Source organism: Necator americanus, chromosome I, assembly GCF_031761385.1.
Source record: "Necator americanus strain Aroian chromosome I, whole genome shotgun sequence".
Lineage (NCBI taxonomy): Eukaryota > Metazoa > Nematoda > Chromadorea > Rhabditida > Ancylostomatidae > Necator > Necator americanus.
Genome location: NC_087371.1, coordinates 3,140,186 through 3,167,859, shown reverse-complemented (window position 1 = coordinate 3,167,859; position 27,674 = coordinate 3,140,186). Strand labels below are relative to the sequence as shown.

The window sequence follows — 27,674 nt, the reverse complement described above, 5'->3', positions numbered from 1 at the left end:
AATTTTATTAACAGAGAACTGAAACTCCACCAGGAAGCTGGAAAAAGGTTCTGGGTAACTACTGAGCTTTACAAAGTCGACTAGAGATGAAATAAACTTAAGTAAATTTGTTTTTTTTGTCATTGAAATAATTTACTACTAGATTTAGCTTCAATTTATATCCGTCTTTCTTGAAACGAATGCAAATTTATCAGAAAAAACAACCTGTTTTGTCTGCTGAAGCGGAATTTAGCAGGAACTTGAAGATTCCAACAATCTGCATAAACGCCAGTTATCACCTTGAAAAGGTTCAGATGAAATTGAAATGAGGATGCAATTCCAGAAAAAGCACAAGAAATAGGTTTTTCTAAGGAGTTGATAAGAAAGAATAAACATGAAGATTCCCCTTACGAAGCTTTAGTTAAATCACTTTATAAGTATTGATCAGTTGCGATTGTTCATCAGCATGGCTAATGTAGTTTTCTAAGCTGTTTCAACTTTTCAGGATCGCTATAAAAGAGGAGCACTATAAAAGCAGGCGAAACCAGGAATGATAATCAACTTCTATCTCATAGCATTGTCAACAATGTCTCAATTCCTCTCCTCTCTTCCCAGTGTATTAAGCTCTCAAGAACATATTTTTCAGGATGGGGACTACTCTTCTCTTATTCTTGCTCTGCATCAGCAGAGCCGTCTCTGAGGTAGGAAAAGAAGAAGATGCATTTAGTGAAGTCAAAATAGGAAAAATTAAGACCAGTTTTTAAGAATATTGACGAGATGTTAAGGAAACATGACAGTGAAATTAAAGATGTACTCGAGTTGTCCGAAAACGAAAAGAAGGAATTAAAAAAGCAAGAAAAGGTGAGAGAGTTCAAATATCATCAGCTATTGCTGTTCTTGGCTCCCTTCTTTCCAATCCACTTTACACTGAACTTCAGAATATTATTGATGTGAAACAAGATCATGTTAGTTCTTCTGGCGATGACATTCTGGAAATCAATATGATGGACCATACATCGGGAGTATATCAAGGCGACATGATGCTAACGGAGTTGGGTATTCATTCGATTTTGCATTATTCAGGCTGATATATACTTTTAAAGAAGTCAAGTAGAAGACATCAAAGAGGACATCGAAGAAGTATTCGCAGAAAAAAACGGGAACGTTACCGAGTACAGAAGTCGACGAAAACGACAAACATTCCGCGACTCTAGATATCCTGACACAACATGGACAGATGGAGTCTACTACTTTTTTCATTCCAATGCAAGTAGGTAATTTAAAGATCTTAGAGGGCAAACGCTGAGCGATTACTGCTGACTTTCAGCTCCGAAAGTTCAAGGCGTTTTCAAAAAAGGCGCCCAAGCGTGGGAAAATTACACATGTATTGACTTCCACGAAGACGAAAACGGTATGTCGAATGAAAATATGCTTCTTCCTATTCGCCGTAACTGATGCTGACCTCACAACCTTTCAGCGAAGCATAAAATCCAAGTCTTTGTTCAAAACGGTTGTTGGTCATTCGTCGGTAGAACTCGCAGACCGCAACAAGAACTATCTCTTGGGCAAGGATGCGATTCTGTAAGTAAAATTGATGCCAAGCTACTTTCGCATTAGTATTATCAGTGGAAGTAAGATTAGTTAAAAGATCACAACAATTTAAGAGAGGTAATGTAGGTTAGTACCGAACTTACCTTTATCAGTACGATGATGTTCTTTACGTCATTTTATACTAAAACATCATTCTTGATAACTGCTGAGGGAAACCGGGAGAAATACCCATACTTCAAGTAATGCTTTCAAATTGTATCTGCATTATATTGGTATCGAAGGAGTTTTTGAAGCTGATGGTTGAGTTTTCTCCAAATATAGAACTGACGCGTTTAAAAGGGGAAACTCTGTAATCTTGGAAAACTGGAAAGGAAAAGGGGAAAACTCTGTAATCTTTCTTCTTAATTTATAATCTATGACCTTTAATCTATGATTATAATTCCAATCAATCTGAGTTTGATAGATGTCGAAGAAACAATGAATAGGAAAAAAAAAATGAACAGGGTGAATAGTTTGAAACGCAAGTAGGCGTAGAGCTTAATTCGTTTCACCAAGTTTCTGTTGGATATTAACAAAAACTCAGCTATAAAATGTTTGGATGTGGTGATGACCCTTTTCGTAAAATCATTTAAATAGTCGTAAAAAGGCAATCTGCTATGTAGTTATGTTTATCTGTGATACGCCTCTGTTCATGAAAATCAAGGAACAATGAATATCGTGATCATCATAGTATATAATAACGGGCTTATTCTCACGTGTGTGTGGTATGTGGGGTGTGTGTGCGTGTCAGTCACAAAATTCGAAAATGAGGCTGTGATGGGTCCAACGGCGTCGGATATGTGCGCCAAGGCCAGAAGGTTATAAAATGGGGTGCGGCAGGTCCCGCGGCGTCGAAGTGGTGCGCAACAACTCCTTGTGTATGTCGAAAAAGGTAAATGGGACGTTGCAGTTGTTTCTTAGCCACTGGACGCGTTGCCTTTTATGACTCCTTCGGGAGTCTATTCTTTGCCTCGAGTTGGTAACATGGCTTCCTCAGAAAATGGAAACATGCATCCAAACGGCTGCTTAAATAGTAGCAAACAGTTAACATGACGTAGAACGCTATCTTTACCAGTAAGATGATGCTTTTCACGTCATCATGCTAAAACTTCATTCTTTGATAACTGTTGGGATGAAATAGGAGGAAAGCCCATATTTAGAGTAAAGGATAGAAGATAAAGTGTCTGGCGTTAGTCAGTCCGCATGGGATACTGGCCTATACAATGGCTTGCGGTGGCTAGCCGATATGTCAAGTCAGTGTTTTTATCTTCACAGACAAGTCTGGTGCCAATTTATCAACCCCGGAGGGATTAAAGGCTTGGTCAGTACTAGGGCGGATTCGAACCACCGCGCAGGAAGCGGAACCTCTGGGGTTGAACCACAAGAGCGGGTGTTGTGGTTAGAGGATTCGCTTTCTTTACGATCGATCGGAGGTTCGAATCCGCCGTAGTGCTCACCAAGCCTTTCATTCCTCCGGGGTCGAAAAACTTGTAGAAGACTCCCTCTGGAAGAATAAAAACACTGACTTGAAACATCGACTAGCCACCGCAACTCACTGCATAGGCCAGTTTTACGTTCTTAAACCTCAAACGATTCTGAATTGAAGTGAACGCGGTGGCGTATACGAGGAGAGGATTGATTAACGCCAGGTACTCTACCCTTTATATTTTGACTAACCCTTTTAAATTCTGTCTACAATATATATGTGTCGAGGGAGCATTTGATGCTAAAGTTTCAATTTTCTCTAAATGAGAAATAACGCGTATAGGAAAATAACTATAAAATGTTCCGCCTTGATTTATAACAAAAAAGAAAATGTTGTTAGAAAAACTGAATTATGATTTTACTAAAAACGTCACCATTATTAAATTTTGATTAACTTTGATTAGTTGATCAGTAAAGACGAGCGAAAAAATTACCACAAAAAAGTCTTAAGTTCGGCTTTAGCCGGACTGGAAGGATGTGAATGGCTGGCAAATTACTTTCGCATTCACACATTTCCAGTAAAAGTAAGATGAGTTTTTACATAACCACATTTTAATAGTGGCAATGCAGGTTGGTACTGCTGCACACGAAATAGGTCATGCACTCGGACTTTGGCATACTCAATCAAGGCACGATCGCGATCGGTTCATCACGTTAGACGCAGCAAATATCAAGGTAATCGGGTTTCGCTACTTATCAAATAAAGAAAACAGATTAGAGCTCGAGCAATCAAAATTACAGAAGGATTGGCTCAGTCAGTTCACTAAGGAAACGAGAGCCACCAATTACAACTATAATATTACGTACGACTACGGAAGCATAATGCACTACGGATATAGAGCGTAAGTGACTTATTGCTAGTGTCCAGGATAGTAATTCAAAAAAAAAAATCCATTTTTGTTGCAGTTCATCTCACAACAAAGAGCCCACGATTGTTCCAAAGGACCAACTGTATGCGCAGACCTTAGGATCACCTTTTATTTCCTTCTACGAGTTGCTTATGATTAACAAACACTACAATTGTCTAGGTTTGTGATTCTATACAGTTTTTCTCATGCACAATCGTCCTTCTCTTCAGAAAAGTGTAAGCCAGAGACATCCGCAAAATGTCAAATGAACGGCTTCCCTAATCCTCGTGACTGCACAAAATGCGTTTGTCCAAGTGGATTCGGCGGTGATCTTTGTGACGAAAGAGTAATTATTCATCTTGAATACTTGCACATACCCAACCCTGTTCTCCAAGAGCAAAATTCAGCCATCCGGATGCGGTAAAATACTAAATGCGACTGCAGTCTACCAAACTCTAGAAGATACACTTGGTAATTTCTACCAAGGTGGAGTGAGAGAAGACTTTACAAAGTGCAACTATTGGATCCAGGTTCACCACTTTTACCAAGTCAAATGGAGTGAATCCCAGTAAAATTCAATCTTTAAGGCACCAAACGATTCTCGTATTGAAGTCAAGATTGAAAGCTTCACACGAGGACTTGCTGTTGATGGGTGCAAGTATGCTGGAGTGGAAATTAAAACTCATAAAGATCTTCGCCTCACTGGTTACAGGTTAGACAATATTAGTGTTTAATTCAAAGGATACTAAATAGGATACTGAATGGGTTCCTCAACTGAGAGTTTAGGTTCTGTGCTCCAGAAGATAACAACGTCACCTTAGTATCAAACTATCACATCGTTCCTGTGATCACATACAATCGAGCCTATGCATCGAAAACGATCCTGAAGTACAGAATCGGTAAAATATCGTTGTAATAGCGTTAGATGTAACGTTATATGTAGAAATGTAACGTACTTTTGTAATAATTGCATTAGCGAAAATGTAATTTAGTAGAACTGGCTAGTTTACTAGTTTAGTCCCAGAAGTAGATTGCCGCTGGAAATTAAGCTTTTTATTCCATGATGGTTGCTTTCAGCTCCTGATGATTTAACGGAAAATACTACGAAGCAACCAAAAACAACTGGAATTACAACGAAAAAACCAAAGGCAAGCTCTGATTGTAAGGATGATGAACGGTATGTAATTTCCCGTATGCCTACTTCTATATTCTTAGCATTCCATAACTGTCAAACTTTTCAGTTCCTGTCCCCGAATGCTGAAGCTGAAAGACTTCTGCAACGGCCCGCATTACTCACAACGCTTAAAAGAAAGAATATGCAAAAAATCATGTAATTTATGCTAAATGCTTACAATCACTGCAAATAAACGATTTCAAGCATCAGCTTTGTAAAACAGTCTTTGAGTTGACGTATCAGCAGTGTAAGCTCATCTACCTGGGTAGTCTGGTTCGAAAGCAGCAAGCAGCAGGTTTCTTCTATAAGTTTGCAAACTTTGTGTGAAAAGGATCGCTAATCTCTTGACAAGGTAGAATTCTTACCATCTATTTTTCCAACACTGAGAGCATCTAGGAAAATACTTTTTTATATTAAGAATCTAGCTTCAGATGATATTGACTGTATTAAAAATGGGAAGGAGGAAGATTGTCTCCCTTTATTTTAAGAATACGTGTCTGAATATTATATGAGGTTACCGGCAATCATCTACTATCGATGAGGTTTCGGCACTGTCTACGTCCGTCCTTAAGAATTCGTAGAAAATTCATGGAAAGGATATTCCCAAGCATCGTTTATTCCGCACACAACATCGGTGACGACCTGAACCCATGTGCGGTTGTGTCCGCTGCGATGGACCTTGCACCATTGATAGCCACACTTGTACTTTAGTGAGCCTCCTCAATCCCTCGGTCCCACTTCGATTTTTGTAGGTAGCCACACCGCTCCGCGTCGAATGTTGCCGCTTGAGAAGAGAGAAGAAACTAATCTGAGATGTAATCCAATGTTTATTATTGCACTTTTTTGTTGGCCTGTCAACCTTCTCAACCTCTTAAAAAGTCCTTATAATGCAACATAAACACCAGAGGACAGCATTAAGCTGCAATCATGTGCTTGAAGTTTACGTCGTGATGAACAGGATGAATAGTTTGAAACACAAATATAGGACGTATGTAGAGCTAAAAAGCAATTTGGAAATCAGAAACCACCATCCTTTCGTTTCACTAAGTTTCTTTTGGATGTTAACGGAAACTCACCTATAAAATTTCTGGATGTGGTGACGATCCTCTTCGTAAAATCATTTAAATCGTGTTTAAAGGTGATACAGCTCTGTTCATAAAAAAATCAAATAAAAATGAATATCGTGATCATCGTAGTATATAATAACGGGCTTATTCTGTCACGTATGTGTGTCATGTGGCGTGCGTGTGTGCGTGTCCGTCGCGAAATTCCAAAATCGGGGTGATACGGCGTCAGAAAGCTATAAAATATGTTGCAACGATTCCACCGGTGTCTAATTGGTGTGCCGACGTCAAAAAGCTGTAAAATGGGATCCACCAGCATCGGATTTCCGTGCTATAGCGCAGTAGTATCGAGCAGTAACTTTGTGTGGATGTCGCAAATAGTGCGATGGTGTTGTTCACGTCAGTTTGACTTACTTGACTTAATCGGCGGGCTGATGTCGTCGCCTGACGCGATTACCCGCATCTTCGCCGAGATGTGCCGTCCTTGAACACAGCTCTGTCCAACGTTCTCGATCTTCTGCGAGAGCTTGCACAGAATCAATCCATTCGTCGCTATTTCGCCTGAACTACCTATCCACGCCGAGTGTCCTCAGGTCCTCTTTCACCGCCTCAGTCCAGAACTTCCGTTTTCGGCCAGGTGGCTTCTTCCAGCTCGAACCCGACGAACTCCTCAGAACTCGTTGAACAAGGCGATCTGCCGGTCTCCTTAATATATGACCAAAGAAGCGAAGACGATTTACTTTAGCCACTTTCGATGGCAGTGCAAGGTGTTGATGTTTTCCACGTGTCATCCGCCGGTATACCACATCAGTTTCTGCGTAAAGATCTTCATTGTGACATACCCTAGGCCAAAAGTAGCCAAGTAGCCGTTTAAGCAGCTTTCGTTCCGTGCAGTCAAGCCTCTCCATAACCGTTGATAGTGTTGCCCAAGTCTCCTATCCTTACATCATGATGGGGCGAATTGCGGATAGGTAGACTCGCAGCTTGACTTCGTTGTTGATGGGGGTCGACCACAGGCGTTTCGTTAAGGAGTTAAATGCAGAAGTGGCCTTAGCCCATCTTTGCTGAACATCTCTCTCGTAGGTGCCATTGTTCTTCAGCGTACAGCCTAGGTAACAGATCTCATCGACGAGTTCTATCGGTTGTCCGTCCACTCTGATTCCCGTTCGTGGTCTCGAAGAGATCCACATCTGCTTGCATTTATCAGGGCGTAGACGTAGTCCATAAGCTGCAGCCAGCTTCGATACAAGGTTGACAACATGTTGAAGTTTCGTACTGCTTTCCGCGAATATAACAACATCGTCGGCGTACTCGAGGTCAGTCAAGGGGCACCCAGATGGTGCTAAGACAATGTCGGCAGGACACTTATCGACTGTTCTTCGCATAATGTCGTCGATTGCAAAATTGAACAGGAAAGGTCCTGCCACTGTCCCTTGTCTTACTCCAGTTACTTTACCAGTTACGGTGTTGTACATCCGGCTGGTGTTCGAACTGCAGCAGTTGTTCGTTGATCCATGTCATCAAGCAAGCGAACGAACTTTCCTGGTACTCCATCGGCGGGGAGCGCGTTGAGAAGACGGCCTCGGTGAGGAGAGTCGAACGCGGCTTCAAAGTCCAGAAACGCTAGTTGCATTGGCTTCGAATACCGCTGCCAGATTTCGATCACTCTCCTGACGATGAACACCTGGTCAATCGTAGATCGGCCAGGACGAAAGCCAGCTTGCTCGTCGCGCGTTGTTTCTTCGCGATGTTTAATGAGTCGGTCCAGGATAATACGCTCCAATACCTTGTACATAACACGCAGCAAAGAGATTCCTCGATAATTCCTGGGGTCCGTGACGGATAACTTCTTGTGTAGGGGAATTATGATAGCGTGTCTCCACGAATCAGGTATCCTTTCGTCTATCCATATTGAACGGGTGTCATCTCACGAATCCCAGACGGAGGAAGATATTTTAGCATTTCTGCGCTAATCCCGTCGTCTCCGCCAGATTTTCCGTTCTTCATTTTTTGAATACAGACCAGGACCTCCGACACGGTCGGTGGCTCCTCGTTAACCGCGTACGTCGGTCTATGAACGTGTTCGAGTTCAGGGGCTGATGGTGCTAGCCAGTTCAGCAAGGTCTTGAAGTGTTCCTTACAAATTGGAAGGGTTGCTTTACCGACGACTACACCATTGGCAGTGTTCAAGACAGGGAAACATCTTTTAATTTTGCCGCTATACTGTTTTAGTAGAGCACAGGCTTTCCGCGGGTTCCTGTCCTCCCACGCCTTCTCAAACTCCATCGCTCTTGACGTCCACTCGTTATCGCGGTCTTGTTGCAGTTGTCGACGCAGCTTCCTTCTAAGACGCTTTTCCTGGTTGAAGTCACCAGCGCTGCGCGCGACACATACAGAATTGTATGTGGATTTTGTTTCCGCAGATGCAAAGGCAAACTTCTTCTGCGGCAATAGAACCGGGAGCGTTTCCCTTGCATCGTCCTGGATGCACTTTGTGAAGGAATCCGCATCGCTAAGCTTCTTCCTGTACTAACGTACTCCAACATGAATAGACACACGTTGGCGGAATTTTCTTCTGCATTAATCATCTTTCAGACCTGCCATGTCGATTTTCGGTTGAAGAGGAACCCCTCGGTTTCTCTTGTGGAACCGTATCTTGAAGCTGAGAAGAACTGGACGGTGGTCGGAGTCGAACGCGACGTCCCAAACAGCTCTAGAGTTTCGGATATCTGACTGAGGAATGTTCCACGCCAGAACGTAGTCGAGCTGAAGTTTAAGAGTCCTCATCTTCCGTTTGCGCTGCTCTTCAGGCCGGGTTGACCCTTGCCACGTGAGTTGATGGCGACAATTTCTCTTAAACGAGGAAGCGGTGATGAGGCCCGTCTGATCGCATAAGTCGACCAGACGGTCACTGTTGTCCGACGTGCGCTCCACTGCATAGTACCATTTTCCTAGCACATCGGATTGCTGTTCGAGTCCCATCTTCGCATTTGCGTCGATTCCGACAATGACCCCCTGCTGGCTTGGTATTTTAGACACCAACGCATTGAGTTCATCATAGAGGCGTCCTTACTGTTGTCCTCAGCGGTTTCCGTAGGTGCGTAAGCACTTACGATCCAGAGTTTACGTCCTCCACGATCTCGCAGTCGTAAAAAGGCGCATCTAGACGACGTTGAGCCAAATTCCTCCATCAGGTTTTTGTAATCGTTCCTCACAGATATCGCGCAGCCACCTACGTTGTTCTCATCAGCATCGCCGCAGTATATGGTGTAATTTTCGATGCTGATGATGGACCGATCTCTCATGCGTGTTTTCTGCAATGCAGCAAAAGGCACACAGAGATATCGCAGAAGTCTGGATAGAGCGACTTGTTGGAGTTCACTCGATAGTGTTCGGCAGTTCAGCGTGACGAAACGAATTGTTGTTGCCAAAGATTCCATGCTCCCTTCAGGCAGTTGACCTTTCAGGTTATGGGCTTTGGCGGTGTGCTGGACGACAACACCCTTTTGCAATGTATGGGAAGCTTTCGCCATATAACAGTGCAGGTTATATAGCTCGTACGTCCCCAATGCGTACACTCGAACGCCTGATTGCATTTAGTTAAAGCAGGGCCACCACGTGCAGGTAGCAATCAGACTCGTGTACGCGGCCCCAATCATCATTCCATGATAACTGTTGGGGGAGAAAAGCAAGAAATCCCATACTTTGAGTATTGTTTTCAAATTGTGTCTGTATAATGTTGATGTCGGAGAAGTGTTGGAAGCTGAAGTTTGAATGATCTCCAAATGTAGAACTGACGCGTCTAGAAAGAAAGCTATGATATCTTGTGCTTAACTTTATACAAAAAGAGAAGAAAGTATTATTAGAATGACACCAATCTAGTTTTTAGAAAATGCCGCTACTATTAATTTTCATTAATCAGTGAAGGCGAGCGAAGAGAACGTCACAGGTCTGAAGTTCAAGCTTTCAGACTGATAAAGATATAAGATGAACTTCGATAGATAACCACAGTCAACCAACTTTTCTTTTGCAAAGTATTTCATTAGAGACCGAAGAAGACGGAATTCATGGTACGTGACACTTTTAATCAGAAGACTACGTCCATCCCTACATGGAGAACATCTACACCTACTCTATTGGGTCAAGTAAATGGTTAAAAGGCAAATTTTATAATTTTTTCTACCTGTGGGAGACTCTTGAATGCACAGTGCTCTTTATACTGTTAGTTCATTGGCTTAATATTTTTGTTGCCGTCGCCTTCTTCATTGCTATCAATTACAGTAAACTTCAGACCGTTCGTCTTAAATTACCATGAACACTACTAACTTTATTGATGTGCAAACCTGCTATCCTGAGCATCAAACTAAATTCCAACTAACCTATCAATGTCGAGTGTTATGGCAGAACATAGCTTGGAAGTGACGGATGCATCCAGTTTCAGAGCATTCAACGAAATGATCTGCTGCTTCTCGCTTATGGTTTATGAAAATTCTTTTATTTTTCCTGAAGGAAGCAACACTAATGACTGAGAAATCCTGCTCATCACAAATATTCGACTCAAAAATACGGAATTCATATATTTTAGCGGAATATCAAAACTTAAATTCTACCCTTACAGAAACTCACTCGTCTATATTTCAGTTTTCAGACAGCTGATTCTGATTATTCTCAACAATTTTAAATTGAGGAACTATTCTACTTTCTCAGCGTACGCAGTGGTACTAAATGTGGTGTCCTTCGGAGGCATGCTGTCCATAATCTCCAGCTCCTCTCTTCTTCAAACATCGACAATGGATTGAAGTGAACTGAATTCACGTTCAGTTGTTTTTGTGAGAAAAGCATAACATCAGAAATAAAGACTTTGTTTAAAACGAGATTGCCGGAACGTCAGACCACGAGTAAAAATTCATTACATCCTTGCTAACTAACAAGAAAACATAAAAATACCTCAGGGATTTTAGTTTTTTCAGCATTAAAACGTCGAACCCTAGGTCCTTTAGAACGCGATCATCTCTTTGTGTTCATCACAGAAAAGTCGATAATGGTGCCCATGTTTTCCAGTCCTTGAATCTTGGCATGATTTAATATGTAGTTTTGATTGATTTGCATGAGCTGCAGTTAAGGTTGATATTGATCTTCTCTATATATTAGCTAATGTTTTGGCGTTATCGCCTTCATCAGAGCCTGGAAAATCAAAGCCATCAGTGACCTGTCCTCTTAAGCACCTCATCACCCTATAGAAAACATTCAAACGATGAGCAGACTCTAAGTACAACACGTCGGCTAGTGCTTACTTCATTTGCTGAAATTTGGTAGCGTTACATACCACTGCGTACCAAAACTATGAATCATCGCAGGATTCAGAGAGGCTAGGCTGTCATATGGTAAGTGGCCCTCGCGAGTTCTTCCGGATCTGGACAGTCGACTCTTGGTCCAATCCTCCAATGCCCGTTGCTCCTGGAACACGACAATGCTGTTTGCAAGTTACGCTTCTTACTATTTCTTTGAAAAGAGGCTAAACAGAAGGGAGCAGGAACTTGATGTTCCCTACAATTTGCTAAATTTCAAATATTTGCTGTACTAGGGGTACCCATAAGTAATCAATTACTATTAGTGTGGAATACTTATCTAGTCTGGTTCAAAGCTTGAATGCATGAAGACGTGTTTTACACGGCAATATTCCAACTCGTAGCCTTGACTTCTGCGACAGTTAAATTCAGATGTTCTCATTACACCGTTGTAAAATGGTGAACAGGAGATTGATTTGTTTATGGATCTCATCCGGAATTATTCCGGTCCCTATATTCCGCAATCGCGACACAAAGTGTATTCCACATATTGTTCCTGACTTTCGTTCTTTGCAAACGTTTGGCGGAATAATCACTCATTAGCAATCTCTCATTCGTAGTCCTTTTCCGTTCTGGCAGACTACGTGACTTCAGCAACTCCGTCCTGGTTCCCACCGCACCAAGATTTCCCCCGGAATCAGGAGACTCTTTCTTATTACTGTAAGATGGATGTAATTAGAAACTCATGGGCAGGTTGCGAATCTCTAGTTCGGGAGAACACTCCATTCGCTCGGGGATGGACGGATGGAGCTTATTTGTTGGAGGGGACTCCAAACTGCCTCGTTTGCACCTTCCAGTTTCTTGATTGCAGGCTTTTGGACGGACCGACGGTGGGAGTACAATGGTACCATGAGCCGATCCCAGTACAGCAGAAACAAGAAGTCCACCCCCTGAATCCACCTGAGTCTCAGGGCAGGCACAAGATCGCTTTTGGTCCGCGATTAGCTTCTTCTCCTCCATCTGTGCACGCGCCACGAGGCCTTGCTGTGATCACTCTAATGCTACCTCATTAGCATCCGCAATTGTTCCCGTAACATCGTTGGCATCACGTTAGAGAAAATGTAATGTACTGGAAATAATTGGTTTACTGTCTCTAAAAACTGTCTTCCTGGTGGTTAGTTGATACTGGTAATTGATCTTATTTATTCTGTGATTGCTGTTTTCAATTCCTTCTTCTGCAAAGACCCGCATTATTCGATACACTCGAAAGCGAACATGTGTGCAAAATCATGTCAGCTATGTTATTGGTGCATGAAACTTCAATCCAAATAAAAGATTACAAGAGCCGGATTCTTGGAACAGTTTTTAAACTCACATCAACAGTCAGTCCAACCTTCTCACATGCACAGTCGGTTAATACAGAGTCCAAAAACAAATAGGTAGCGACAATAGAATACTTATAAGAACAGTTACACAACCGCTTGTTCCAGCTGCATGCCCTTACTGGAGCAGATAAGAACAAATTTTTCTTAAGAAGCTGTAAACGGATCGAACCCAAGAATATTCTTTTGCGGTTCGACAGCGGGATTTTAGTAAAAAGATAGGATTTTAGTAAAAACAGATTTCATTTAAAAGTACGCAAACGAAACCGAAAGGTTCACAAGCTTTAGAGAAAGTGATCACAAAATCCGTTCCAAAATCTTTTTGCAGTGTGTGTTGATTTCATTGTATTGGCTGGATGGAAAAAAAAAGTTATAGAGCCCTCTTCCTTTGATTTTATGAATACTTGTAGAATTTTTGAAGGCAGCTTATCACGAATCTGACGTGATGAGGAAAGCCACGAGAAAAGCTATAAATGGTACTGTAGGTTGTGGAATCTGTGATGGTTCTGCTCATCTCTCCCTAATCCAATCGTCGTAAAAAAAAAAACGGCGAGGAAAACGTGTTGAGTGGTGTTGACTGGGTAGAGTTAAAACTTCCACAAAGTTAGTAGCATTGCCAAAATATCAAATGATACTGTTTATGATCTTTCATGAAAGTAAAAGCGTCGGTAATGTCTCTGTCATTTCTTACTACTACAAAAAAGCAATAGAAAGAATCTCTTTCAACACATCACAACATTTTTTATTGTCCAACCTTCAACATTTCAAGTGCTTGAACAGAAACTATTCATTCATCCCTGAAAGAACAAGAAGGATAGGATGATTTGAGAACTGTTATTACTCTTTTGGCAGAAATACTGGACATCTACAAAGCAAATCCAGACCGCAACTGCTAGATAGAACTCATAATAACATCAAATTCACGAGAACGAACAACTGGAGAAAGTGCTCGTTAACGTTTGCTTCAACATTTCAATCCAGCGTTAACAATAGAATAAAATATAGGTTTTTTTCCTTCTTCAATTTATCTCGAATCATAGCTTCGGTGGTAATAGTCGGGTAAAAAAATGACTCCTGGTGTTGTTACGTAAGCGGCTACATTCGAATCGCAGCGGTGTAACCAGCGGTAGCGGTTGAACTAGCGGGGTGGTTCCGCTCATATATTCTTTAAAAAAAGTCGTAACGTCGTAAGACTGTTTTAGTTTCATTCTACCTACTCGTTCCGACTCCCTCAGCTGCCTCTTCATTTGTTTTATTAAAACAGGCTGGTGAGAAGAATTTTCCACCGCTCGGAACCACCACGGATCCTGGAAACTACAACCCCATCTCTAGCTTTTCTCGTGGAACCTCTCACCACTTCAGATCCATGGTACACTGACTTTGAAATTTCTGCAATTATTCATAAAATCAAGCGAGGAAGGCTTTCTCTATCCTTTTTCCGATCCAGTCGATATAATTTATTGTTAAGTTCGCACTGCAAAAGGATTTTAGAACGGATTTTGTTATTACTTTCTCTAAAGCTTATGAAACTTTTGGTTTCGTTTGCGTACTTTTAAATGACATCTGCTTCTAGCCTCGAAAGAGCAAAGAGCTCGAAACAGTGATATTACATTGCGAATTTTGTCATCAGAATCTCCGTTTTGCTAGATTCTGTGTGTATTGATAGATGAAGTTAGGCTGTTGATATTCCAATTCAAAGAGAATTTTACAAAAAAATTCGTCTGTGATTGTGAACCTGTAGATTAAAACACATGATTTATGCAGATTTTCTCTTTCATGAGTTTCAAATATGCGTCCTCGCAAAAGTTGTTCATGTTCATTCTCCTTCAGCAACAGGGGATATCTATTCAAATAACTTCTAGAATACTAAACACAACAGTGCGCTGCAAAGTTGGAATGTCTGCGTAACCTGGATGTGTTGCGAGGCGAAGTGTTATTTTAAGAATTTGACCATGAGAAACGATAAACAGCAATGAATGGAGCAAACAGCGATTACAACATGCTTTGACTCTGATAAAATGTCATCAGCATAACTACTTGTCACACTAACATTGTCAAGATCCAAGAAGACACTTCAAAAAAATCCTGCTGCAGCCTTCTGCCCATTTGATACCACCCAACATTAGGTCCACTAGTTGTAGTGATAACTTCGCTGGACGCTCCCATATTGAGCTTTGTTGCGGCTCCTATTCGGTTTCCTAGAGGATTGTTTATGAAGAGATGTGCAGTGACAAGTACATTAAAATCCCGCCGTCGAGGCGCAAAAGAATTTTCTTAGGTTGGCAGCTTCTTAAGAAAAATCTGTTCTTATCTGTTCCAGTAAGGGCCTACAGCTGAAACAACCGGTTGTGTGACTGTCCTTATAAGTATTCTATTGCCGCTACCTATTTGTTTTTGGACTCTGTATTAACCGACTGTGCATGTGAGAAGGTTGGACTGACTATTGATGTGAGTTTAAAAACTGTTCCAAGAATCCGGCTCTTGAAATCGTTTATTTGCATTGAAGTTTCATGCGCCAATAACATAGCTGACATGATTTTGCACACATCTTCGGTTTCAAGTGTATCGAATAATGCGGGTGTTTGCAGAAGAAGGAACTGAAAACAGCAACTATGGAATAAACAAGCTTAATTACCACCGACAATTTACAAGTTGGATGACCGTTCCCATGGTAAATTGACTAGCTTCACTACATCACTTTTTCGTTAAAGCAATTGTAATGAAATTTCACCGATTCTGTACTTCAGGACCGTTTGCGATGCATAGGCTCGATTGTATGTGATCACGGGAACAATGTGATAGTTTGATACCAAAGTGACACCCTTATCTTCTGGAGCACAGAACCTAAATTCTTAGCTGAAAAACCAGTTCAATAACGCTCATATGAATTAGAAACTAATATTATCTAACCTATAACCAGTAAGACGGAGATCTGAATGAGTTTTGATTTCGACTCCAGCATAAGAGCAGCCATCAACAGCAAGCCCTCTTGTGAAACTTTCGAGTTTGACTTCAATACGGGAGCCTTTTGGTGCCTTAAAAAGTGGGTTTGACTAAAGTCTACATTAAGTGCCATTGTAGAAGTAGTGAACCTGGATCCAATAGTTGCACTTTGAAAAATCTTCTCTCTCTCCAACGTTGATATTGCCAACCGTATCTGTGAGAGTTTGGTAGTTTGTTGTCGCATTTAGTACCTGACCGCATCCGGAGGGCTAAATGTTGTTCTCGAAAACCAGGGCCGGGTATGTGGGAGAATTCAAAACGAATATTTACCCTTCGGTCACAAAGATCACCGCCGAATCCACTTGGACAAATGCATTTTTTGCAGTCACGAGGATGAGGGAAACCGTCCATTTGACATATAGCGGATGTCTCTGGCTTACAATTGTCTGAAGTGGGAGATGAATGTGCATGGAGAAAAACTGTGTAGATTCACAAACCTAGACATTACCTAGACATTTGTAGTGTTTGTTCATCATAAGCAACTCGTAGAAGGAAATGAAAGGTGATCCCAAGGTCTGCGCATAGAGTGTGTCCTTTGGAATCATCGTGGGTTTTTTATTGTAGGATGCACTGTAACAAATAATTCTTTTGCATAAAACCTCTACCTAGACATCAATATACCATTGCTCACGATCTGTATCCATAGTGCATTATGCTTCCGTAGTCGTACGTAAGATCGTAGTTGTTATTGGTGACCGTCGTTTGTTTAGTGAACTGATCCCGCCAATCTGGCTACAACTTCGATGTGCTCTAATGTGCTTTTTATGTTAAAAAAAAATCTTACCTTAATATTATTTAAATCCAGTGTAATGAATCTGTCGCGATCGTGCCTTGATTGAGTATGCCAAAATCCAAGTGCATGACCTATTTCGTGTGCAGCAGTACCAACCTGAATACCGCTGTTAGATTTTTATAATCTAGTAACTGATCTTACTTTCACTTATAATGTGTAAATGCGAAAGTAATTCGCCAGTAATTTATGTCTTATACTTACAGATTCACATCCTCTTCCAAGGGATAGTTCTTGTTGCGGTTTTTCAATTCTGCCGACGTATGACCAACAACCATCTTCAACGAATACTTGAATTTTCTGTTTAGCTGTAAGATCAATCTCAGATGGTAAATAAGGAGAGAAATGTTTTCATTTGTCACACCTCTTCTATATTTATCTTCGTGGAAGTTAATACATGTGTTTCTTTCCCACTCTTGGGCACCTTTTTTGAAAACGCTTTGAACTTTTGAAGCTGGAAATCACCATTAAATGTCTAACATCTGTGCGCCTGAGATCTTCATATTACTTACTTGCACTGGAATGGAAGAAATAATAGACTCCATTTTCCCATATTGTTTGAGGGTATCTTGCGTCGCGGAATGCTTGACGTTTTCGCCGCTGTCGGTATTCGGTGCCATTGCCGCGCTTTTCTTCTCTTTCTTCTTCGATGTCTTCAATGACATCTACGATTTGATCACTTCAAAAGTAGATATTAATAAGAGTAATGCAGAAATGAATGAATACCAAACCTCGTCAGCTTCATGTCACCTTGATACATCCCATCCGTATGGTCTATCTCATTGATTTCCGGGATGTTACCGCCAGAAGTACTAACCTGATCTTCTGTTACAGCAATAATTTTCTGAAGTTTAGCGCACAGTCGATTGGAGCTAAGGACAGCGTTAGCTTATGATATTTGAACTCTATTACCTCTTCTTCTTTTTTTAATTCTTCTTCTTCTTCATGAGACAATGCGAGTACTTCTTCGATGTCACCATGCAGTGCTTTTAACACCTCGGCAATATCCTTAAAGATTGCTTGGTATTTCGTAGCATATTGATATTATTGAAAACATTTTCTTCTTCTCCTACCTCAGAGACGGCTCTGTTGACACAGAGTAAGAGTAAGAGAAGAGTTATCATCATCCTGGAAAATTTGGGATTCTTGAGAGCTTAATACATTGAGAAGAGGTAAGGAAAATTGAGACATCGCTGACAATGTTATGAGATGGAACTGGATGATAGTTCTTGATTTCGCCTTCTTTTATAGTGCTCCTCTTTTATAGCGATTCTGAGCAGTTGAAACAGCTTTGAAAACTACATTTGCCATGCTGATGAACAAACGCATACTGATTAATTTGAAGTATCCGGATTGGCTCCAGTGATCAATGTATTGATCTGCATGCAATCACTGTAGTAGCAAAGCAGTTTAAAAACCACTGTCTTCACAGAAATTTTCATTTTATATGATTATCATTTTATAAAAAAAGGATTTATGATGTAACTTTATAAAAGTCGGTTCGGATTTACATTCTTGACAAATCAAGCGCTTAAACTTTAAGAAATAATATGGTTAATAAAGAGACAGTATGGCTCGCAGTTTACTCTCTCGTGCATGGCGTGCATATTCGCAACATCATTTCCAGGTACCATTTATTTCGGCGAACACATAGTCGCTGCTCTGGGTGCAGTTAAAGGACAACGCTTCAGGAAATAGGGTCATTCGAAGGGCTTCTTAGGGCGCCTTGACGAGAAGGAATCATCCTGTGGATGTAGCCTCAGGGCATATATAAAAAAGATAAAGGATAAAGTCACTGGCGATGGCGATATCGGCAGTATCATCAATCCACGTGGGATGCGCCAGCGCGTTTTACTGGAATTCGTAATCATTAAAGTTTTGAAACGCGTGTTGGCCTATACAATGACTTGCGGGGGCCAGCCGATGATCAAGTCAGTGTTTTTATGCTCCCTGACAAGTTTGGTACCAATTTATCGACCCCGGAGGTATGAAAGGCTTGGTTTGCATTACGGCGGTTTCGAACCCTCGACCGTGTGGCTACAACAGACCTCCAACCAAGTGCAACACACCCGCCCCCAGCGCCACAATGTCGCCCTTTCAAATTTTAATTTTTGTTGTTTACTAGTCGTTTGTTTCTTTTGTTTGTTTGATTAACTCGTTTCTCGTATTCTCATTCTCCGACGATTTTCCGTTCTATTACGTATTCCAGCGCATTCCATTAGTTTACATATAATGGTTTTTTTTAGTCCTCCAAGAATGATAAGAATCTCCTTAGGACGATAACATTCTATCAGAAAGAAATGAATGCATGGGACGATCAGTGGATCGGGGTTCAATGCATTCCAAATTTTGCACAGTAATTTTGTGGAAATAACTTAATTTCTGACATGGTTGAGTATTTGTTCCTTCTTTGTTGAGTACATAGGTCCGACCTGATGTATAGTGTTAATGATGTTACTGTATTTACGAGTTGTTTACAAGTTGTTAGTTTTCGTTTTCAGGAATAAATAAATTACTTTATATGCGGAGAACAGAATTATGGTAGATTCTTCAATAATTGTGATGTGCAATTGTGAAATTTGTCCGCGTTCTTTTCCCGGCTGTGTATTCAGGAAACAGTTTCAATTTGTGCACCATGTTTCGTAGACACGTTTCTCAGCTGATAAAACACTCGTATCCGACTGGAAAAACTATTTCATATTGTCGCGAACTGTCAGGAACCATCTCCTTTTTCAGATGACAAACCTGCTTTGCGAGAGCTCCCTAAGGTTAGGAATGAACGCAACTTTAATCCTACCTACTTTGTTATACCATTCGCTGAATTGATGCATAAGTTTTTTTTCTTACTTTCAAAATTGCGTGAACAAGTAGCATCGCTGGGACCACAATTCTCTACCATATCTTCAAGAAACGTGTCTTCTGGCCTTTGGCATAACCGTTTAATTTAAAAACCTGCGGGGGAGGGAGGATGCATTCTACGAAAGCGCCGTTAAAACTGTAACATGGATGCAAGAGAGTTTTTGTACGTGTTTACCACAAAGTTGATGATGTTGCGGTCTCTGCACAAGTGGATAACGGTAGCGGTGTAAATTACTATTTTAAGCGTAATTCAACCTATTAATCCAGTTAAAGGCCTCACTCCACGAATCTGAGGTAGTACCGATTTTAGGTGGAGTATTCTCATAAGAGATATTCTCATAAGATGCAGTTGCACGCGTTCTGGCGCACTATTTTCTGCAGGGAGTTCGACTGGAGGTCCCAGCGATGCTACTTGTTCACGCAATTTTGAAAGTAAGAAAAAAAACTTATGCATCAATTCAGCGAATGGTATAACAAAGTAGGTAGGATTAAAGTTGCGTTCATTCCTAACCTTAGGGAGCTCTCGCAAAGCAGGTTTGTCATCTGAAAAAGGAGATGGTTCCTGACAGTTCGCGACAATATGAAATAGTTTTTCCAATCGGATACGAGTGTTTTATCAGCTGAGGAACGTGTCTACGAAACATGGTGCACAAATTGAAACTGTTTCCTGAATACACAGCCGGGAAAAGAACGCGGACAAATTTCACAATTGCACATCACAATTATTGAAGAATCTACCATAATTCTGTTCTCCGCATATAAAGTAATTTATTTATTCCTGAAAACGAAAACTAACAACTTGTAAACAACTCGTAAATACAGTAACATCATTAACACTATACATCAGGTCGGACCTATGTACTCAACAAAGAAGGAACAAATACTCAACCATGTCAGAAATTAAGTTATTTCCACAAAATTACTGTGCAAAATTTGGAATGCATTGAACCCCGATCCACTGATCGTCCCATGCATTCATTTCTTTCTGATAGAATGTTATCGTCCTAAGGAGATTCTTATCATTCTTGGAGGACTAAAAAAAACGTTTATATGTAAACTAATGGAATGCGCTGGAATACGTAATAGAACGGAAAATCGTCGGAGAATGAGAATACGAGAAACGAGTTAATCAAACAAACAAAAGAAACAAACGACTAGTAAACAACAAAAATTAAAATTTGAAAGGGCGACATTGTGGCGCTGGGGGCGGGTGTGTTGCACTTGGTTGGAAGTCTGTTGTAGCCACACGGTCGAGGGTTCGAAACCGCCGTAATGCAAACCAAGCCTTTCATACCTCCGGGGTCGATAAATTGGTACCAAACTTGTCAGGGAGCATAAAAACACTGACTTGATCATCGGCTGGCCCCCGCAAGTCATTGTATAGGCCAACACGCGTTTCAAAACTTTAATGATTATGAATTCCAGTAAAACGCGCTGGCGCATCCCACGTGGATTGATGATACTGCCGATATCGCCATTGCCAGTGACTTTATCCTTTATCTTTTTTATATATGCCCTGAGGCTACATCCACAGGATGATTCCTTCTCGTCAAGGCGCCCTAAGAAGCCCTTCGAATGACCCTATTTCCTGAAGCGTTGTCCTTTAACTGCACCCAGAGCAGCGACTATGTGTTCGCCGAAATAAATGGTACCTGGAAATGATGTTGCGAATATGCACGCCATGCACGAGAGAGTAAACTGCGAGCCATACTGTCTCTTTATTAACCATATTATTTCTTAAAGTTTAAGCGCTTGATTTGTCAAGAATGTAAATCCGAACCGACTTTTATAAAGTTACATCATAAATCCTTTTTTTATAAAATGATAATCATATAAAATGAAAATTTCTGTGAAGACAGTGGTTTTTAAACTGCTTTGCTACTACAGTGATTGCATGCAGATCAATACATTGATCACTGGAGCCAATCCGGATACTTCAAATTAATCAGTATGCGTTTGTTCATCAGCATGGCAAATGTAGTTTTCAAAGCTGTTTCAACTGCTCAGAATCGCTATAAAAGAGGAGCACTATAAAAGAAGGCGAAATCAAGAACTATCATCCAGTTCCATCTCATAACATTGTCAGCGATGTCTCAATTTTCCTTACCTCTTCTCAATGTATTAAGCTCTCAAGAATCCCAAATTTTCCAGGATGATGATAACTCTTCTCTTACTCTTACTCTGTGTCAACAGAGCCGTCTCTGAGGTAGGAGAAGAAGAAAATGTTTTCAATAATATCAATATGCTACGAAATACCAAGCAATCTTTAAGGATATTGCCGAGGTGTTAAAAGCACTGCATGGTGACATAGAAGAAGTACTCGCATTGTCTCATGAAGAAGAAGAAGAATTAAAAAAAGAAGAAGAGGTAATAGAGTTCAAATATCATAAGCTAACGCTGTCCTTAGCTCCAATCGACTGTGCGCTAAACTTCAGAAAATTATTGCTGTAACAGAAGATCAGGTTAGTACTTCTGGCGGTAACATCCCGGAAATCAATGAGATGGACCATACGGATGGGATGTATCAAGGTGACATGAAGCTGACGAGGTTTGGTATTCATTCATTTCTGCATTACTCTTATTAATATCTACTTTTGAAGTGATCAAATCGTAGATGTCATTGAAGACATCGAAGAAGAAAGAGAAGAAAAGCGCGGCAATGGCACCGAATACCGACAGCGGCGAAAACGTCAAGCATTCCGCGACGCAAGATACCCTCAAACAATATGGGAAAATGGAGTCTATTATTTCTTCCATTCCAGTGCAAGTAAGTAATATGAAGATCTCAGGCGCACAGATGTTAGACATTTAATGGTGATTTCCAGCTTCAAAAGTTCAAAGCGTTTTCAAAAAAGGTGCCCAAGAGTGGGAAAGAAACACATGTATTAACTTCCACGAAGATAAATATAGAAGAGGTGTGACAAATGAAAACATTTCTCTCCTTATTTGCCATCTGAGATTGATCTTACAGCTAAACAGAAAATTCAAGTATTCGTTGAAGATGGTTGTTGGTCATACGTCGGCAGAATTGAAAAACCGCAACAAGAACTATCCCTTGGAAGAGGATGTGAATCTGTAAGTATAAGACATAAATTACTGGCGAATTACTTTCGCATTTACACATTATAAGTGAAAGTAAGATCAGTTACTAGATTATAAAAATTTAACAGCGGTATTCAGGTTGGTACTGCTGCACACGAAATAGGTCATGCACTTGGATTTTGGCATACTCAATCAAGGCACGATCGCGACAGATTCATTACACTGGATTTAAATAATATTAAGGTAAGATTTTTTTTTAACATAAAAAGCACATTAGAGCACATCGAAGTTGTAGCCAGATTGGCGGGATCAGTTCACTAAACAAACGACGGTCACCAATAACAACTACGATCTTACGTACGACTACGGAAGCATAATGCACTATGGATACAGATCGTGAGCAATGGTATATTGATGTCTAGGTAGAGGTTTTATGCAAAAGAATTATTTGTTACAGTGCATCCTACAATAAAAAACCCACGATGATTCCAAAGGACACACTCTATGCGCAGACCTTGGGATCACCTTTCATTTCCTTCTACGAGTTGCTTATGATGAACAAACACTACAAATGTCTAGGTAATGTCTAGGTTTGTGAATCTACACAGTTTTTCTCCATGCACATTCATCTCCCACTTCAGACAATTGTAAGCCAGAGACATCCGCTATATGTCAAATGGACGGTTTCCCTCATCCTCGTGACTGCAAAAAATGCATTTGTCCAAGTGGATTCGGCGGTGATCTTTGTGACCGAAGGGTAAATATTCGTTTTGAATTCTCCCACATACCCGGCCCTGGTTTTCGAGAACAACATTTAGCCCTCCGGATGCGGTCAGGTACTAAATGCGACAACAAACTACCAAACTCTCACAGATACGGTTGGCAATATCAACGTTGGAGAGAGAGAAGATTTTTCAAAGTGCAACTATTGGATCCAGGTTCACTACTTCTACAATGGCACTTAATGTAGACTTTAGTCAAACCCACTTTTTAAGGCACCAAAAGGCTCCCGTATTGAAGTCAAACTCGAAAGTTTCACAAGAGGGCTTGCTGTTGATGGCTGCTCTTATGCTGGAGTCGAAATCAAAACTCATTCAGATCTCCGTCTTACTGGTTATAGGTTAGATAATATTAGTTTCTAATTCATATGAGCGTTATTGAACTGGTTTTTCAGCTAAGAATTTAGGTTCTGTGCTCCAGAAGATAAGGGTGTCACTTTGGTATCAAACTATCACATTGTTCCCGTGATCACATACAATCGAGCCTATGCATCGCAAACGGTCCTGAAGTACAGAATCGGTGAAATTTCATTACAATTGCTTTAACGAAAAAGTGATGTAGTGAAGCTAGTCAATTTACCATGGGAACGGTCATCCAACTTGTAAATTGTCGGTGGTAATTAAGCTTGTTTATTCCATAGTTGCTGTTTTCAGTTCCTTCTTCTGCAAACACCCGCATTATTCGATACACTTGAAACCGAAGATGTGTGCAAAATCATGTCAGCTATGTTATTGGCGCATGAAACTTCAATGCAAATAAACGATTTCAAGAGCCGGATTCTTGGAACAGTTTTTAAACTCACATCAATAGTCAGTCCAACCTTCTCACATGCACAGTCGGTTAATACAGAGTCCAAAAACAAATAGGTAGCGGCAATAGAATACTTATAAGGACAGTCACACAACCGGTTGTTTCAGCTGTAGGCCCTTACTGGAACAGATAAGAACAGATTTTTCTTAAGAAGCTGCCAACCTAAGAAAATTCTTTTGCGCCTCGACGGCGGGATTTTAATGTACTTGTCACTGCACATCTCTTCATAAACAATCCTCTAGGAAACCGAATAGGAGCCGCAACAAAGCTCAATATGGGAGCGTCCAGCGAAGTTATCACTACAACTAGTGGACCTAATGTTGGGTGGTATCAAATGGGCAGAAGGCTGCAGCAGGATTTTTTTGAAGTGTCTTCTTGGATCTTGACAATGTTAGTGTGACAAGTAGTTATGCTGATGACATTTTATCAGAGTCAAAGCATGTTGTAATCGCTGTTTGCTCCATTCATTGCTGTTTATCGTTTCTCATGGTCAAATTCTTAAAATAACACTTCGCCTCGCAACACATCCAGGTTACGCAGACATTCCAACTTTGCAGCGCACTGTTGTGTTTAGTATTCTAGAAGTTATTTGAATAGATATCCCCTGTTGCTGAAGGAGAATGAACATGAACAACTTTTGCGAGGACGCATATTTGAAACTCATGAAAGAGAAAATCTGCATAAATCATGTGTTTTAATCTACAGGTTCACAATCACAGACGAATTTTTTTGTAAAATTCTCTTTGAATTGGAATATCAACAGCCTAACTTCATCTATCAATACACACAGAATCTAGCAAAACGAAGATTCTGATGACAAAATTCGTAATGTAATATCACTGTTTCAAGCTCTTTGCTCTTTCGAGGCAAGAAGCAGATGTCATTTAAAAGTACGCAAACGAAACCAAAAGTTTCATAAGCTTTAGAGAAAGTAATAACAAAATCCGTTCTAAAATCCTTTTGCAGTGCGAACTTAACAATAAATTATATCGACTGGATCGGAAAAAGGATAGAGAAAGCCTTCCTCGCTTGATTTTATGAATAATTGCAGAAATTTCAAAGTCAGTGTACCACGGATCTGAAGTGGTGAGAGGTTCCACGAGAAAAGCTAGAGATGGGGTTGTAGTTTCCAGGATCCGTGGTGGTTCCGCTCATTTCTCCCTAATCGTCGTAAAAAAAGGGGGTGGAAAACCCCGTTTCCCACGTCAATTTTAGGTGCAACGCGCCACCCTTGCTCACGCTCCGCATCCAGGTGCGAGCGGTGGAAAATTCTTCTCACCAGCCTATTTTAATAAAACAAATGAAGAGGCAGCTGAGGGAATCGGAACGAGTAGGTAGAATGAAACTAAAACAGTCTTACGACGTTACGACTTTTTTTTTTAATGAATATATGAGCGGAACCACCCCGCTAGTTCAACCGCTACCGCTGGTTACACCGCTACGATTCGAATGTAGCCGCTTACGTAACAACACCAGGAGTCATTTTTTTACCCGACTATTACCACCGAAGCTATGATTCGAGATAAATTGAAGAAGGAAAAAAACCTATATTTTATTCTATTGTTATCGCTGGATTGAAATGTTGAAGCAAACGTTAACGAGCACTTTCTCCAGTTGTTTGTTCTCGTGAATTTGATGTTATTATGAGTTCTATCTAGCAGTTGCGGTCTGGATTTGCTTTGTAGATGTCCAGTACTTCTGTCAAAAGAGTGATAACAGTTCTCAAATCATCCTATCCTTCTTGTTCTTTCAGGGATGAATGAATAGTTTCTGTTCAAGCACTTGAAATGTTGAAGGTTGGACAATAAAAAATGTTGTGATGTGTTGAAAGAGATTCTTTCTATTGCTTTTTTGTAGTAGTAAGAAATGACAGAGACATTACCGACGCTTTTACTTTCATGAAAGATCATAAACAGTATCATTTGATATTTTGGCAATGCTACTAACTTTGTGGAAGTTTTAACTCTACCCAATCAACACCACTCAACACGTTTTCCTCGCCGTTTTTTTTACGACGATTGGATTAGGGAGAGATGAGCAGAACCATCACAGATTCCACAACCTACAGTACCATTTATAGCTTTTCTCGTGGCTTTCCTCATCACGTCAGATTCGTGATAGGCTGCCTTTAAAAATTCTACAAGTATTCATAAAATCAAAGGAGGAGGGCTCTATAGCTTTTTTTCCATCCAGTCAATACAATCGAATCAACACACACTGCAAAGAGATTTTGGAACGGATTTTGTGATCACTTTTTCTAAAGCTCGTGAACCTTTCGCTTTCGTTTGCGTACTTTTAAATGAAATCTGTTTTTACTAAAATCCTATCTTTTTACTAAAATCCCGCTGTCGAACCGCAAAAGAATATTCTTGGGTTCGATCCGTTTACAGCTTCTTAAGAAAAATTTGTTCTTATCTGCTCCAGTAAGGGCATGCAGCTGGAACAAGCGGTTGTGTAACTGTTCTTATAAGTATTCTATTGTCGTTACATGTTTGCTTCCGGACCCTGTATTAACAGAATTTGTATGTAAGAAGGTTGGACTGACTGTTGATGTCAGTTTAAAAACTGTTCCAAGAATCCGGATCTTGTAATCTTTTATTCGGATTGAAGTTTCATGCGCCAATAACATAGCTGACATGATTTTGCACACATCTTCGGTTTCAAGTGTATCGAATAATGCGGGTGTTTGCAGAAGAAGGAACTGAAAACAGTAACTATGGAATAAATAAGATCAATTACCAGTATCAACTAACCACCAGGAAAACAGTTTTTAGAGACATTAAACCATTATTGACAACATTAACGATGCCAACGATGTTACGGGAACAATTGCGGATGCTAATGAGGGAGAATTAAAGGGATTACAAAAAACCCCCCGGGGGGCAAAAAAAGGGGGGGGAAAAAAAAAAAAAAAAAAAAAAAAAAAAAAAAAAAAAAAAAAAAAAAAAAAAAAAAAGTTGGATGACCGTTCCCATGGTAAATTGACTAGCTTCACTACATCACTTTTTCGTTAAAGCAATTGTAATGAAATTTCACCGATTCTGTACTTCAGGACCGTTTGCGATGCATAGGCTCGATTGTATGTGATCACGGGAACAATGTGATAGTTTGATACCAAAGTGACACCCTTATCTTCTGGAGCACAGAACCTAAATTCTTAGCTGAAAAACCAGGGCGCAAAAATTAGTAGGAAAATTAGAAAAATACTTTTGATGGAATTAAGATTGTAAGAAATGTAGCCTAATGTTTAAGGATATTAGAAAGGAGTTAGAAGAGGTTAAAGATGAAATAAAAGAACTGCAACTCTCTGAAGAGCAAAGAAAAGATTTGGAAGAAAGAGAAAAGGTAGGAGAGTTTGGATGTTGTCAATAAAGTCGTAACTCTTGCCAATTTTCTCAATCAATGACCTTGCACTACATTTCAGATCATTATCGATGTAGAAGAAGATCATGTTACTGCTTCGGGCGATACACTCGCATCTATCAACTTCAACGATAACGTTACGGATGAATTATTCCAAGGCGACTTGAAGCTGATAGGGAACGATAATTTTAACTATTGTTGTTTTAATGTTGCTTAA

General features: G+C 40.4%; 9 protein-coding genes across 13 annotated transcripts; 3 read left to right on the top strand and 6 right to left on the bottom strand.

Annotated features, from left to right (window-relative positions):
- Positions 1-626: 626 nt before the first annotated feature.
- RB195_004337 (uncharacterized protein) lies at positions 627-5,246 on the top strand (the record flags this gene model as incomplete). Of its 2 annotated transcripts, XM_064182137.1 has the most annotated exons (15): positions 627-680; positions 745-840; positions 918-1,030; positions 1,083-1,249; positions 1,307-1,390; positions 1,457-1,560; positions 3,625-3,729; positions 3,796-3,896; positions 3,961-4,082; positions 4,133-4,248; positions 4,310-4,432; positions 4,490-4,614; positions 4,689-4,801; positions 4,980-5,079; positions 5,144-5,246. In XM_064182137.1, the coding sequence occupies 15 exons, from the start codon at positions 627-629 to the stop codon at positions 5,244-5,246; spliced, it is 1,626 nt and encodes a 541-aa protein (XP_064033404.1). The 2 variants fall into 2 exon arrangements, with proteins under 2 accessions (XP_064033404.1, XP_064033405.1); XM_064182138.1 differs by lacking the exons at positions 4,980-5,079; positions 5,144-5,246 and having other exon boundaries at positions 918-1,035; positions 1,091-1,249; positions 4,689-4,818.
- A 1,460-nt stretch (positions 5,247-6,706) lies between these two features.
- Positions 6,707-7,048, bottom strand: RB195_004336 (uncharacterized protein; the record flags this gene model as incomplete). The annotated part of the gene is made up of 1 exon (XM_064182136.1): positions 6,707-7,048. One exon carries the CDS (start codon positions 7,046-7,048, stop codon positions 6,707-6,709), a length of 342 nt encoding a protein of 113 aa, XP_064033403.1.
- Positions 7,049-7,081: 33 nt separating this feature from the next.
- RB195_004335 (uncharacterized protein) lies at positions 7,082-7,525 on the bottom strand (the record flags this gene model as incomplete). The annotated part of the gene is made up of 1 exon (XM_064182135.1): positions 7,082-7,525. The coding sequence occupies one exon, from the start codon at positions 7,523-7,525 to the stop codon at positions 7,082-7,084; it is 444 nt and encodes a 147-aa protein (XP_064033402.1).
- A 74-nt stretch (positions 7,526-7,599) lies between these two features.
- Positions 7,600-7,935, bottom strand: RB195_004334 (uncharacterized protein; the record flags this gene model as incomplete). Its single annotated transcript, XM_064182134.1, has 1 exon — positions 7,600-7,935. The coding sequence occupies one exon, from the start codon at positions 7,933-7,935 to the stop codon at positions 7,600-7,602; it is 336 nt and encodes a 111-aa protein (XP_064033401.1).
- A 107-nt stretch (positions 7,936-8,042) lies between these two features.
- On the bottom strand, positions 8,043-8,728 carry RB195_004333 (uncharacterized protein; the record flags this gene model as incomplete). The annotated part of the gene is made up of 2 exons (XM_064182133.1): positions 8,043-8,621; positions 8,675-8,728. The coding sequence occupies 2 exons, from the start codon at positions 8,726-8,728 to the stop codon at positions 8,043-8,045; spliced, it is 633 nt and encodes a 210-aa protein (XP_064033400.1).
- Positions 8,043-9,673, bottom strand: RB195_004332 (uncharacterized protein; the record flags this gene model as incomplete). 2 transcript variants are annotated; one of them, XM_064182132.1, is made up of 3 exons in its annotated part: positions 8,043-8,664; positions 8,791-9,155; positions 9,254-9,673. In XM_064182132.1, 3 exons carry the CDS (start codon positions 9,671-9,673, stop codon positions 8,043-8,045), a joined length of 1,407 nt encoding a protein of 468 aa, XP_064033398.1. The 2 variants fall into 2 exon arrangements, with proteins under 2 accessions (XP_064033398.1, XP_064033399.1); XM_064182131.1 differs by lacking the exon at positions 8,043-8,664 and having other exon boundaries at positions 9,092-9,673.
- Positions 9,674-12,153: 2,480 nt separating this feature from the next.
- Positions 12,154-12,501, top strand: RB195_004331 (uncharacterized protein; the record flags this gene model as incomplete). The annotated part of the gene is made up of 1 exon (XM_064182130.1): positions 12,154-12,501. One exon carries the CDS (start codon positions 12,154-12,156, stop codon positions 12,499-12,501), a length of 348 nt encoding a protein of 115 aa, XP_064033397.1.
- Positions 12,502-15,515: 3,014 nt separating this feature from the next.
- Positions 15,516-17,730, bottom strand: RB195_004330 (uncharacterized protein; the record flags this gene model as incomplete). 2 transcript variants are annotated; one of them, XM_064182128.1, is made up of 13 exons in its annotated part: positions 15,516-15,654; positions 15,721-15,845; positions 15,903-16,022; positions 16,084-16,199; positions 16,262-16,383; positions 16,445-16,545; positions 16,598-16,702; positions 16,808-16,911; positions 16,968-17,057; positions 17,116-17,282; positions 17,335-17,447; positions 17,516-17,611; positions 17,677-17,730. In XM_064182128.1, the coding sequence occupies 13 exons, from the start codon at positions 17,728-17,730 to the stop codon at positions 15,516-15,518; spliced, it is 1,452 nt and encodes a 483-aa protein (XP_064033395.1). The 2 variants fall into 2 exon arrangements, with proteins under 2 accessions (XP_064033395.1, XP_064033396.1); XM_064182129.1 differs by lacking the exon at positions 16,968-17,057.
- A 3,884-nt stretch (positions 17,731-21,614) lies between these two features.
- Positions 21,615-27,674, top strand: RB195_004329 (uncharacterized protein; the record flags this gene model as incomplete). 2 transcript variants are annotated; one of them, XM_064182126.1, is made up of 15 exons in its annotated part: positions 21,615-21,668; positions 21,734-21,829; positions 21,898-22,010; positions 22,063-22,229; positions 22,288-22,377; positions 22,434-22,537; positions 22,643-22,747; positions 22,800-22,900; positions 22,962-23,083; positions 23,146-23,261; positions 23,323-23,442; positions 23,500-23,624; positions 23,691-23,803; positions 27,318-27,439; positions 27,519-27,674. In XM_064182126.1, 15 exons carry the CDS (start codon positions 21,615-21,617, stop codon positions 27,672-27,674), a joined length of 1,704 nt encoding a protein of 567 aa, XP_064033394.1. The 2 variants fall into 2 exon arrangements, with proteins under 2 accessions (XP_064033394.1, XP_064033393.1); XM_064182127.1 differs by lacking the exon at positions 22,288-22,377 and having other exon boundaries at positions 23,691-23,784; positions 27,347-27,439.